Raw genomic sequence first — 14320 nt, 5'->3', positions numbered from 1 at the left:
GTAAATTGTTTAATCTCGCAAAAGTGCAACATAATCCCACTATTAGAGCTGAAAATGGGTTGATTATTTGATTAGTCGATCCACAAAAAGCGATCTGGCAACTTGGTCCTTGACTAATTGTTTAAGTCCCTTTTAGAGCAATAACGCGTCATCATGAACCACATGTCTCTGGGTCAAGTTTCTGTGAGGATTTCCCGTATTTGCGTATTAAACTTTTGTAAAATAGTTTTTTTTTTTTTTTTTTTTTTTACATTTTTAGATCAAATGATCAAGACATTAGTTGAAAATGAAGATCAGGTTAAAGTCTTTGCAATTATAAATATTTTCCAGTGTTATCCTTGCACCTCACTTTTGTTCAGTTTTTTTTTTAAAAAGTGTAAATCTTCCTCTCTTATTAAAGGTAATTGCTCATATTCATGGTCAGAGAGTATGATTATTTTAAAAACAATTTTTTTTCACACACATCCTTGGACATTATTAAAAAGGAATTCCTGACAAGAAAAAAAAATGTGTTGACCACACAGTCCTGGCTGCTGCTGCACTCATATTTGAAAGGTGTTTCACAGCCCAGAAACAAAGAGAAAGCCTTATGGTTCCAGCTCACTTCTAATCATCCTCACCCAGGGAGCCACTCCTGCATGCATCACTCCTCCTACCCTTCTGGTTACCAGCTGTGTTTGACAAGAACAGTAAATGTGCCAGAGGAAGCTCATATGGTTAACCAGTGCCCGCTGTAAAGATGGTGTGTTTTTGCCTTTTGGGTGTTTGCTTATTCCAGAAAGCTGTTACTATCGGCTGACTAACCTCTGCTGTGCACCCAAAAAAAAAAAAAAAAAAATCTCCCAACCACAACTGCTCCAAATGTTTTAAAGATTACGTCTAACAGATTTTTATAAGAAAGTAAGCTTAAAGTAACAAATGCAAATCTTTAGTCTAAGCAAACATGTTAAAATGACCAGAAGTGGAGTTACTAGGTTGTCACGACAGCGGCGATAAACTGGTTGCCACCGCCGGTTTGCAGGCTCATTCATTTTCAGCACAATGAATTGTGCACTGGGGTGTTGAGGTCGGACCAAACCAAAACCAAGGGGGCAATGATTTGATTTTCTGCTTCATAAACACTTTCTTATTTGGAAGCAGGGCAATGTGCCATGCAGCAGAGGTGGCCATCTTTATGTAATTTGGCTCTATGGAAAGAGCTGCTGACAGTCAGATCTCAGTATTGGTCCAACAGAGGGCAGGGAGTTTATGAAATTAATTTTCTGTGAAGAGAAACCCCCACCTGGGATATAATTTGCTCGCCTGAACTTTCTTGTGTTTGGTGAAATGGATTGTGAGAGTACAGTAAACAATACCTCGCCACAGTGAATGCAGCAGCTTTCTACTGTGTATTTTAACTGTTTTTGCAGAGGAGGAGTGGGCGACTACCCGACCCAGTCACAAAGCCCCAGTTTTACGGCTGACAAGAGGGGGCTACAGAAAACATCCCTATGGCAGATACTGAAGGTGCTCCAGATATGTGACATCCAATCCCCTAATATTTATAATTTTTTAAAAATTCCTCATAAAATGTTGTAACATGAAGTTTTTTGCCCAGCTCCTTCAGAAATTGAAAAAAAAAAATAACCCAATAAAGCACATAAATCCACAACATTATTGCAGTATGTTTCTATTCCTACAGGATTGGGACTTTTGTCTTTTAAAGAGGAAATAAAAAGAGACATTTAACATGGTCTTATATCGAGAGGAAGGTTGCTCTACCCCCCAAAATGGTGGTTATTTCAGATTTTTGTTTTCATATTAAACTGCAGATTTTTTTCTTGAAGGTTATTTTTATGATTGTGACAAATTGGTTTCCATTTGTTGTCTTTAAAGGTAATATATTTTACATCTTTGTTGGGTTTTATTTGTAGTCTTGATATCCATAAATTCTCGTGGTTGTCAGAAAGGAGAAAAATCCCATAATGCTATGTCAGTTGTTGCGCACTATGACACTTTTAGACACATAAAACAAGCAAACATCAAATTTTTGATTATGTTTAAATTGTCCCCAAATACCAACCCTGCAGGTGTGCAAAAAACGTTTCTCCAGGAAGAAATACATTTTGCTGTTTTTGCCAAGTTTGTTCAAATAGTTATTCAAAAACTTTTGAGAGTTTTTACTAATTTGGAAAATGGCCTGTAAACTTTACCTAGCTTCTTGGGAGTCAACCAAAATGACTTTGCAGGCAGGGTTAGTCTTTAACTAGCCAGAACGGTGGAGCAAATGTGATGCTCACTTCAAATTAAAAAATATATATTTTTCCAACCTTTAACCTTTCTCCACAGTTCACTTATTGGTGTGGCTGTAGGCTCAGTCTGATTTAAGTAAATCTTTTCAAACCTTATAATTTCCAAGAAAACTTTTGCGAGATTCCGTCTGACTTCCCTCAGGGCATTTTTTTCTCCTCAAATGTATTCATTATTTGGCTTCGCAAGAAGAAATCAGAGGCAGTTTTGTGGTTAATTCGTCTCTTGAAGACCAATACTGATCTGCAGACACTTTGCTTCCCGTTTAATTTCAACTGTTGCTTGATTTGCAAAAATCATTATTATGGCAACACATTACCGGACAACCACACGCTACCCTGAACACAAAATAACATGATAAACTCCATTAAATGCAATAAATGGAAACCAATCTTTGACGGAGAATTGAAAACCTGAATGGAGAGCATCTATAAAGGAATAAATGTTTCTTATAAAAAAAAAAATTATGTTAAGAAATCTCAATCAATCCCCAGGTTTTCCCAGATCTGATTGCTATATGAAAGTTAGATGATGCCACAGACAAAAGCTACCCAATAGGTTTTGTGATTTTAAATGAAACACAATGATGTGAGATCGTGATCGTGCAAAACGCATTATTATTTTTTTATTTGGGTTGAAAGCAGTCAGCAATGTACAGTGTGTAATTTATATATGTTCTGTGTGTAATCTGTATTTGTACATAAGCATTTAATAAAAACAACATAAACCTCAACACAGTGTGTAAGACTTTCTAAATAGGAGCCTATTTAGCTATAAATTGGTATTTTTTTCTGCAGTTTTGTCAACTTTTCTTGTTTCTAAAACTTAATATCTGCTTTCAGGTAACAGCTAACTCGTTCCATAAAGAAAGTCCAACCTGTCCCAAATGAATCATTTGTTAAATAATTCATATTCTTGGCCAATCGTCCTTCAACATTTTTTCACTTTTTTATTTAGAATTTAATACATTTCTTTTCCTAATCCATTCTCAGAGGTTTTACATCATTAAACAGACACTGATTGTCTCTGAGAATGATATGGAGTTTATAGAGGTAAGAAGTCCTCATATATTAGCTGCAGCTCATCAATGTCTCTGCTAACTTCTGTCTGCATTTCTGTCATTTAACCTGAGAAAACTGTATATGCACTGTACTTTTCCGTGCTTTAAATATCAAAGGTGAAGTCCACGTAGCGATTTGAGTTCTCTTTTGTGATTAGTACACCTGAAGCCTGACTCTCATTAAGAGCGTAGATCACTGGACTGAAGGGAAGACTAAACACTAAGCAGGTAACCCAAACAATAATCGTAATTTAATCATCAAATGCTAACTTCCACTTAAAAAAAAGTAAACCTGCCCATTTTAACCCCAAATAAATGCACTTCTGAATTAAAATCCCTTCCCATCTCTAACTAGATCCATAAGGAATTCCGCTAAACTGTGATTAAAGACAGAATACATTTTAATAAAAGACACTAAAATAATGTTCGGCAAACTAAACATCACATCAGTGATATAAATAAATTCTTCTTAAAATTTCATATTTTAATGCCTTGAATTGGTTTACTTTTTTCACAGTGATGGAACATAATGACTATTGTGTGCTATACATTGTATACATATTACAGTTACTCCAGGAAATTGTAACGGTAATAATTAATGCGAATTAAACAAATCTCCACAATATTTGTGAGAGTGTGCCATTTTAGGAAAGTTACGTGATTTCTTTGCAGTAAAGGTATCCCACTCAATAGAGGCTATGTTGAAGGAATTACAGCACAGCCTTCTCATAAAACCTTGCTTCATCAACAAAATAACTCCTCATGTATTGTCAGTGAGGCTCTTCAACCTCTCATCTCATCATCAAAACAAACCACATGCTGGTTGACCTGAAAAAAAAAATTCTAAACTGTATTTATGGGAAATGTGGTTTTATGAGAATTAGGCTGTCAATCGTCATACTTTCTTGTATCAATGGAATCACATGTAGTAAATCACATGATTTTATACAACGTTACAGTTGTAAGAGATTGCACTCTGTTTTTGTGCATAATGTATATGTACAATTAAAATGACTTAAAAAGCAATAAAGCACTTATTTTTAGAGATGTATGTTCTAAATTTCAATCACAGACTGTATAGTTATGTCACTTGAGCCAACGTTTTTTTAGTTTAAAAAAAATGTAGAAAGATGAGAACTCAAATATTTAGAGATATTTCTGTGATATGTACACAGTGTATGTTAATTATCATAAGAAATAATGAGGCTTACATATGACTTTCTTTATTAGGTAGTAATATTGACTTGACTTGAAATTTTTGTCAGTTTCTGAAATTTTACTGCAAAAAAATCCCCCAAAATTCTACATATTGCATAGAAATTTTTAAGAAAAAAAAAATCAAGTCTTCTGATCACAACAATCACAGGAAACTGCAAAATCCTGGAGGGACTGATATTATTACATTGCATGCAGCCTGTGACTCTATACATGTTATTATTGATGAAACATAGGATTAGTAGATTCTTTCTAACAATGTTTTGTTCTTCCCTATAGATAATGAAACACACTGAAGTGTGATTTGGTCAAAGTGGAGAAGAACATAACAGGTGAGTGGATGGAGAAGGATGTAGTCACACTGTCACAGCTGTCTCTGTATATGTAAATTACAGTACTTCCAGTCAAGTTTGTTGAGGACATTAGTTGTCAGAAGTGATTCACACTTACTTTTAACACTTAAACGAGACATAGTTAACATGTTTTGTTAATTTGGCCTCAGTCACATTAGCAAAGCCTTGAAATGCTTACTTTGAGTCATAATTCAAAAAGTTTAAAACAAACAACAACAAAAAAACACTATGTTGATGGTTGAGTGTTCATTTCAATGTTGAATCAGTTTACAAACTAATATAAAATACAGTATGCCCATTTAGTACGTTTTGTGATTAAGAACAAGATTTTTTTGTGGCTCACTGTCACACTTTTCATGAAAGATTCAGATATAATTTCTAGCTCACTGCACGCTCTCATGAATTCACTTTTAAAGCTCAGTTACATGAACTGTACGTTTTACAGATTTTAAGACTTTGACAGTTCATTAAAAACACAATAAAGCACAGACATGCAATTCAAATAATAAAAACAAAAGAGGTAACGGAAGCAAAATCTTTCTAAAACTGCAATGTAATTAGGAATGATTAATCATCTGATTGGAAGAACAGCAGTGGGGTAACTATATGAGATTGGCTTGGGGAGAAATATGTTTCAGTTCTGTGGCCGGCTAGATTTTGAGATTAATTATACATGTAGAGAAGTGCAACGGGAGAAGCTACGAGGTTGCAGAAACCAAGGGACAGTAAACAACAATAATATTTATCTTCTGTAAATCCTGCAAGCTTTTATTTCTTTTGGACTGGTAATTTGCACATTTCCTTTCTGGTATTCAGTAATAATCTTATTGTATCATTGCGTGTGCATTTCTTCACTACAACTGTTGTTTTAGATTTGCAAATATAGTTACACCTAATCCCGATGGCCAGAAAGCTGCTGACCTATTCACAATTCCTCATACTCTACTGACATTTTTTTTTCCAAAGCTGCACTCCTTTTTGAAAACAGATATAAGGCCGAACACCTTAATTGCACACTTGTGCTGATAATGCACAACAAGATTCATGAGCAAACTATCCCAATTCAAGATATAGCATCAATGGTTGTTTATATGGTGAAAAATTGCTATAAGAGCGATTTTAGCAGTGAGACTGCAGTTAGTTGAGATTGTTCATTTGTTACACACGCAATGATATTATTAGAAAGAATCTCTGCACACCTGATTATTTGACACCTTGGAGGAAAGCACAGTTTGAATTAAAACTCCCTCTCACTGTCTGGCTCACTGCTGTAATATGTTTTAATTATTAACAGCGCTGTGGGTAAGACCTTCAACTTGTCTCACAACATTTAACATCACAGCAACATCAGATCAACCAGGTTTTAAAAATAAAGTTGTAAACAGCCAGAAAAAAGCGTGCTCAAATGCCAGTTAATCATAAGTCATACAATACGATCATTACTGATATGAAAAAATACTTCAGTCAAACTAAGACTTGTTTTTTTATAGCATATAAAAATAGGCCAGTTGCCTGAAAAACAAAGTATATTTAAAAAAAAAAAGAAGTTATTTTACCTCCCATATGGGGGTCAAAATTAGTTATATATCGTGAGTTGAGTTATTTCTAAAAGAGCAACACTGTTGACGAAGTTCAGCCGTATTGTACGACATTGTTTTATTGGGATATACGGTCTTCTCACTCTGCAGCAGTGTAACGTGACTCAAATCATGCTCCCGTTGCCTTTTTGCAAAATCCCATTGTCTACTTATACTTGTGCTTCTTTTCAGAGCAGAAGGCACAGAAACCAGCTCCCACAGGACTGAAGACTGTAGTCAGCCATCAGGCATGTTCGGGTCCTTCATCAGTCAGGAAAGTAGCCCGGTAGGTATTAACTCGGTACAGCACCTAACTAAAGAGCTACGTACAGTTTTCGCGATGACTTATTGTTTCAGCCTAATAGAAAATTAAAAAGACTTCTATAGCTTGCAGTTTGTGAATGGATCACGTTGTCATGCAGGATATTTTTCAGGGTCATTTTTCCCAGGCTAACATTATAGTAAATTAGCTGTGAGCTATTTAAAGAATGAATCTGTCGAAAACATTATGCAGAAAGGACATCAAGGGAACATGGCTATAATGCTGGTAAGACTGCACCAATTGGAGGGATTTCTGTCTTTCATTAAATCCAAGTTTCGGTTTGCTTTAAGTACAGCCGTTATGAAACTGCCAAGAATAAATAGTTGTAACTGAAAATAAAGTAAATGGTCACAAATATAATTTCATAATTCCACCTCTTGAGAGATTGCTCTGGGATTTGTTTCTTAAAGCTAACGCTCATGTTTATCTGCACCTATGAGTTGGAAGTGATCAGTGTTGCTGGAAACTCTTTGTATGCCAATGAAGTTCATGCAGTCCTTGCCAGAAGCGCTCTTGGATCCATTTTCATAATAATCTTGCCGCCAGCTCGAAACCGGCCAAGAGCCGAAATCCCACCGCCTGCCACGGATGTTGATGCATTTCTTAAAGTGAATGCCACTGATTAAACTCCTCTCACATTCAGATTACAGAAGGGATTTTTTTTTTTATTTTTTAAAAAAGGATCATTACTCTTTGTACAATTATTTATGGTTTAGCACAAAGAATGGAGTTTAAGGTGCTTAAAGACTTTGCAGCTGTCATCACATCTCTTTGCCATTAGTCCACACATGGATCCACGGTGATTCTTGTCCATTAGACAGGGCTGGGCTGCAGCCTTGGGCGCAATAAAAAAAAAAAACGGCAGCTGTTTGTTTTGTTGGTTTGCCAAGTTTATCACCTTTGGCAACACCGCTCATGCAGTCAAAACACTTTTAATAGAATACACATTAGTCTATTTAGTAGATACTCACTTAAGCATCTGTTCCTGTGAAAAAGTAAAGGTAGATTCTACCTGTGTTAACTTGTTTTTACTGTACACAGATAAATTTGGAGATAACATGATGAAACATGATGGCAGCGACTGAAGAATGACCCACAGATAAAGAGGTGATGGTATATCATCAGTTACTTTGTTAGAGTTGATTTGATCTTTATTCAAAAGAAAATTCTGGCAGAAGGCAGCGTTTTACCATTTCGTGGAAACACTTGAGAGTTTTGTTGGAAACACTTTTATCATCCGTATCCAGTATTTTTTAACAACAAATAACTCCTTTTTCATTTTGGCGATCTTAATGTCATATTAAATGTGCTGGCTGGTCACATTTGACATATCACTGTATACAAAGCTGTTTTACACAGATTAAAGTTCTGCTATGTGAACGATAATAGATTTTTTTTTTTAGGTCATAGCCATTTATACTGCCATTCATGAAGGCCCACAAATAATCTGTTTCGACATTAAAGTTAGTGTGATAATTTCAAAGATTTTCAGTAAAATAAATGTCAGTTAAGTCACCACCTATCGCCAAATGAGGTAACAAAAGGGTGATTGAGGTTCTAGATCACTGATGAAAGCCCTTGCATTTGCTGTATTAACAAACTGAACGAGCTCAGTGTGCGTTGTGACATTCCCAGGAAAAATCTCAAGCAGAGCACAGTTAGTGACACGTTTTCTGCCAGCGAGGGTAGTGCAGAGCTAATGCAATAGGTTCGCTTTTCAACTCACTCTTAAACTGACAACTGACTGATGTCACACAGGTGACACTTTTGATCTCGGGGAAGTGAAGTCCAAAAACACAGCTGCGATGACCACTTATTGCCGTAGGTGTCACCAAAGAGAACAAAATAGAGATGTTCGAGATTGTAAATTTAATGTTGGACTGTCCAAATGACATTTGAAAATATAAATTTCCTTGACCAGTGGACCCCTACAACAATGTTTTCATCAGAGCTTGCATTCACCATTCTCAGAAATGAATGTAATGAGAACAGTAATGTTAATTTTTGGTAACAAAGGCCAAAAGATGGTTTGGACAAAACTGGGAATTGTTTTTGAAACACTTGATCGCTTTCTTGCCAAAAGTTAGACAATTTGATCACTTCCAATCTCTAAATATGGAGCTACAGCCAGCAGCTGGTTAGCTGAGCTTAGCAGAAAGACTGGAAACAGGTAGAAAACAGTGAGTCTGACTGAAAAAAATAGACAGACTTCTCTAAGCCAAGACAGAGTCCAACACATAACGCATCCAGCGTAACCTGAGTACTACATTATTTGTGTAGTTAGTTTTTTTTGATTAAACAAATGAGACATGACCTATTAATTAGTAGTCTTATTGTTCCCTTTGGAAAGAAACAAGCCAGCTGTTTCCTCCTGTCCCATCTCTATGCTAAGATTGCTGGTGGTGGCTTCATAGTTCTATGATATGACAAATGTGAGAAAGGCACAGGCACACGTCTTCTCATTACCCAAAATATTGTACTGAATTATCAAACTATTGTACTTAATGTTACTCTGGAAGTTTTATCAGTGACTTTGTAATTAAACTGGAAAATAATCACAAAGATGTATGATTGAAAATAGACCTTGCACAGCTTGAGCTGATACCAACACATTCTGCAGTCATGTAATGATACCATCTGCTTATGGGTGCAGACTGGCTGTGACAGAGTGAGAGAAACCCTCTGATATGCAACACTCTGTACTCACTAATTCTGTCAGTGGTTATGAGAACACATAAATGATGGCTGCACTCTCTTTCCAGCCAACTCCCAAACACAGATTCTTATTTTCTCGAATAATTGCACCTATTTGTTTTTAACAAGACAATAAAAGCTCATTTGAAAAGGTCTAGGTGAGAATGAGGAGGTCGATCTCCTTCCATATCCATCTCAAGGACGAGCTGATTGTCTCCGGCTAAAAGCTGCATCTCCATACAAAACGTCACCCTGGATGTCAGACGCGTGTTGACTGATTATACTGGGGGATTCATAAAGAGACAGTCAGTGGATCGAGGGGAATTACCGTACTGCATTTGATGCACACCGAGCCAAAATGTCAGACTCGGGGCTCAAAGGCTCGCTGGATATACAAACAGCGGAATACCAAGGACACAAGTGTCATTTGTCATACAAATCAGAATCAATTGAGACACATGACAACACGCTATAGTTTTACACGTTATTGTGTAGATTGGGAGGAATAGTTTGACATGTTGGGAAATATGCTTATTTGTTGTCTTACCAAAAGTCAGGATGAGAAGATCTATACCCCTTTCATATCAGAAAGGAGATGGTTTAATTAACAAGAAATAGTCCATCATGTAATATAAGAAAACAGATTTTTACATTCTTTTATAAGGTTTAAACAAACAAAGAAAAAGTGTTAATTAGTAAGATTTAGAGGTGGTAGTGGGTGGAATTTATTTATTTATTTATTTTAAAGTGGGCAGAGCTTATCCAGCTGTCTACAATCTCTTTTCATCTAAACCTCAGGAAAAAAGTAAGTATTTATGTTTCCCAAAATGTCAAACCATCCTTGTCAATATATGAAGTTATTTTTCACTTTTCTTTGGTTTTCAGTGTACTACATCTCTGCTTTCTTTGTGTTACAGGTTATTAAGTGCTATGAAGACAACAAGCCACATTCCTGGTGGACAATAAAACTTTAAAATTGTGCTCAAACATCTGAGTGTGATATACTTGAACTGTAAAAAATGTCCTCAGGTTTGCAAATATTTATTTCAACCAAAATCTACACAAGGGGGAGTCAATGCAGTGTTTGTAGCAGAAAAAAAACAGTTTATGGTGTTAAAAATGTGTTTTTAGCATATTGTGTCTTCTGCGCAGATTCAGCATTATAATATTTTTTTTATTTTTGTCTGTTATTGCGTCAAGCTAAAAGTAAAATATTCAAGAAAATCTCAACATGACTGCACCTTATTTTAGTTGAGAGGTGTTGTCATTTGGCAGGCTGCTGTCATTACCAACCCCAGCGCATCCTGTGTCTGTTCCCAGCTCATTAATAAATGGTTACTCAGTGCTGCCAACATGAACATGTTAGTTCATTAAGCAAGTCGAGCCCACTGCTGGCGCTCCGGCCAAATGTCAGAGCTCCTTTATGAGCCCGACCCGTCACTGCCGCCGGACTCTACCTCAGCATCCAGTCACAGCTCACCTCGTGTCCCGTTTGTGAGCGGTGGTCATAATGAATGGTGCTGTCTGCAGCTCTACATATGGTACTCAGTGATTAATGCTCGACATTGATAGAGGCAATGTGAGCTTCCTACTGTGCAAATAAATGTTCATGACTGTCTTCTCTCTCAATTTGTGTGTTCATATTTCATTTACAGAACAATAAATCGATGGCTTCGTAAACACATCGCAGCTTCTCACAATGTGTTCAACTTGAACAGCTCGCAGGGCTGGCGAGTCAGATTTGATGCAGGAGATCATCCATTTCTTATCTTTTTCGGGTGGGAAGGGATTTCACGAATCTGCTCAATTGTATAGCCGACTCATTTCATCAAAACATCCACCCCTGATTCTGGCATTTGTTTAATTCATTTGCTCCATGACATCCACTCCACACAGCCTGTCAGACAGCACGGCGTTCATCTTCCTCGATATCACTTGATCCAAATATTGGAAACACAAAGACACCAAAGTGGGTCAGGATCTAGGCGAATACCCAGAAATGTTCAATGATGCAAAACACTGCATGGTAATAACTCGAACACACAGCATCTTCCACAGCCAGGGACGGGTACCTGAGCAAACTCAGCTCTGTTTAGACAGCTGCTTGATGAGCCAGAATAGAAAATGAGGGCTTATAATCACCAGAGTCTAAACGGGCTTCCTCACCAGTATAGCACTTGTGATAAAAATGCTGTGCAGAGTCAGGGTCCTGGATATATTTGAATGATTCCTATGTTGTTTCCCTTGGGGCAGCTGGCTGGGCTCTGAGGCATGTGACAGAAGGTGAGGACGTATAGCTGGAGCTGCAGTTTTTAGGAAATGATGTGCTGGAGTAGACACACTTCTATATCTGATCTTAGCTCCCTTTTGTACAAAAGCCTCCCCCCTGGCTCATTAGAGCTATTTTTAGAGAGATGATGAGTTTTGACATGTTGTGTCGTGCTGTGCGTGTGGATAAACTAAGCAGCAAGTGAATTTCACTAACTGTTTTCTACTGATGAAAACATTGAGTATACAAAACGTCTTCCCAAATATAGCGACGGTTGGATGCACAACATGTTTTGCAGGATGTAGGTTTCCATTTGTAAGAACTAAACAAAACTAAGTTCCCCATAAAACATAATATTCCATTTGAAAAAAACAAAAAGATACATTCATTACTGTGATTTTTGAGTGGTTTGGGCTCAGTGTGAACTTTCTCGAGTCCCTTTCAAGGAAAACTGAAACAGTTCTCTAAAAAAATGCCTTCAAATAAACAGTGGAGTCTGAATCTCTCCCAAATGAGTTTTTTTCATGAATAATGCAGATATAATCTGCTAAATACATCTCCACATGTAGATTACAAATATGAATAAACATACTATTTCCTTGGCAACTGAGCTGCTGCAGATGAAAAATGCACAGGTTAACAGGATCAGGTGTTTATGTGTCTCAATATATTTGCTAATAAAGGCAGGTGATCTGTAGCTTATACATGTTTTCCATCAAATTCTAACAGGATCAGGCATGTACACTCACCGGCCACAGTTCGCACGGGCTCACCAAAATTGGACAATAGAAGAATGGAAAAACATTGCCTGGTCTGATGAGTCTCAATTTCTGCTGCGACATTCAGATGGTCGGGTCAGAATTTGATGTAAACAACATGAAAGCATGGATCCACCCTGCCTTGTATCAACGGTTCAGTCTGGTGGTGGTGGTGTAATGGTGTGGGGGATATTTTCGTGGCACACTTTGGGCACCTTAGCACCAATTGAGCATCGTTTAAACGCCAGAGGCAACCTGAGTACTGTTGCTGACCATGTCCATCCCAGTGTACCATCTTCTGATGGCTACTTCTAGCAGGATAACGCGTCATGTCACAAAGCTCAAATCATCTCAAACTGGTTTCTTGAACATGACAATGAAATCACCGTGCTCCAACGGTTTCCACAGTTACCACATGTCAATCCAATAGAACCTTTGGGATGTGGTGGAATGGGAGATTCGCATCATGGATGTACAGCCGACAAATCTGCAGCAACTGCGTGATGCTGTCATGTCAATATGGACAAAAATCTCGGAGGAATGTTTCCAGAAACATGTTGAATCTATGCCATGAAGAATAATGGCAGTTCTGAAGGGAAAAGGGGGTCCAACCCGGTACTAGCAAGGTGTACCTAATAAAGTGGCCAGTGAGTGTCTATATTATAGGCCTATATGTGCCAAATCTGATTTAGTATAATATTAGTGTCAAGGCTGTGATACTGTGCTAGTGTGTAAAATATCACTTTTGAAACTGATTCAAACAAAACCGCATTGTACAGTGGGTACGGAAAGTATTCAGACCCCTTTAAATTTTTCACTCTTTGTTTCATTGCAGCCATTTGCTAAAATCAAAAAAGTTCATTTTATTTCTCATTAATGTACACTCAGCACCCCATCTTGACAGAAAAAAACAGAAATGTAGAAATTTGTGCAAATTTATTAAAAAAGAAAAACTGAAATATCACATGGTCATAAGTATTCAGACCCTTTGCTCAGTATTGAGTAGAAGCACCCTTTTGAGCTAGTACAGCCATGAGTCTTCTTGGGAATGATGCAACAAGCTTTTCACACCTGGATTTGGGGATCCTCTGCCATTCTTCCTTGCAGATCCTCTCCAGTTCCGTCAGGTTGGATGGTGAACGTTGGTGGACAGCCATTTTCAGGTCTCTCCAGAGATGCTCAATTGGGTTTAGGTCAGGGCTCTGGCTGGGCCAGTCAAGAATGGTCACAGAGTTGTTCCGAAGCCACTCCTTTGTTATTTTAGCTGTGTGCTTCGGGTCATTGTCTCGTTGGAAGGTGAACCTTCGGCCCAGTCTGAGGTCCAGAGCACTCTGGAAGAGGTTTTCTTCCAGGATATCTCTGTACTTGGCCGCATTCATCTTTCCTTCAATTGCAACCAGTCGTCCTGTCCCTGCAGCTGAAAAACACCCCCATAGCATGATGCTGCCACCACATTTCACTGTTGGGATTGTATTGGGCAGGTGATGAGCAGTGCCTGGTTTTCTCCACACATACCGCTTAGAATTAACGCCAAAAAGTTCAATCTTGGTCTCATCAGACCAGAGAATCTTATTTCTCATAGTCTGGGAGTCCTTCATGTTTTTTTTGGCAAACTCTATGCGGGCTTTCATATGTCTTGCACTGAAGAGAGGCTTCCGTCGGGCCACTCTGCCATAAAGCCCCGACTGGTGGAGGGCTGCAGTGATAGTTGACTTTGTGGAACTTTCTCCCATCTCCCTACTGCATCTCTGGAGCTCAGCCACAGTGATCTTTGGGTTCTTCT

General features: G+C 37.8%; 1 protein-coding gene across 5 annotated transcripts in view; it reads left to right on the top strand.

Moving 5' to 3' along the window:
- khdrbs2 (KH domain containing, RNA binding, signal transduction associated 2) overlaps positions 1-10740 on the top strand; it is a 61387-nt gene extending 50647 nt beyond the window's left edge. The window contains exons 9-13 of one of the 5 annotated variants that reach the window (XM_069144845.1): positions 1410-1506; positions 4844-4896; positions 6692-6780; positions 7858-7923; positions 10428-10740. In XM_069144845.1, coding sequence (XP_069000946.1) covers positions 1410-1504 — 95 coding nt within the window. In that variant the 3' untranslated portion in view covers positions 1505-1506; positions 4844-4896; positions 6692-6780; positions 7858-7923; positions 10428-10740. Of the gene's footprint in view, positions 1-1409; positions 3578-4843; positions 4897-6686; positions 6781-7857; positions 7924-10427 lie in introns of all 5 variants that reach the window. The other 4 variants (XM_069144846.1, XM_069144843.1, XM_069144842.1 and 1 more) reach the window with 4 other exon arrangements.
- Positions 10741-14320: the final 3580 nt, after the last annotated feature.

Source organism: Embiotoca jacksoni, unplaced genomic scaffold, assembly GCF_022577435.1.
Source record: "Embiotoca jacksoni isolate LCO1_2020_lvr unplaced genomic scaffold, fEmbJac1.0.p SCAF_12, whole genome shotgun sequence".
NCBI classification, from domain to species: Eukaryota; Metazoa; Chordata; class Actinopteri; family Embiotocidae; genus Embiotoca; species Embiotoca jacksoni.
The sequence above is the reverse complement of the archived record's forward strand: the minus strand, read 5'-3'. Positions and strand labels throughout refer to the sequence as shown.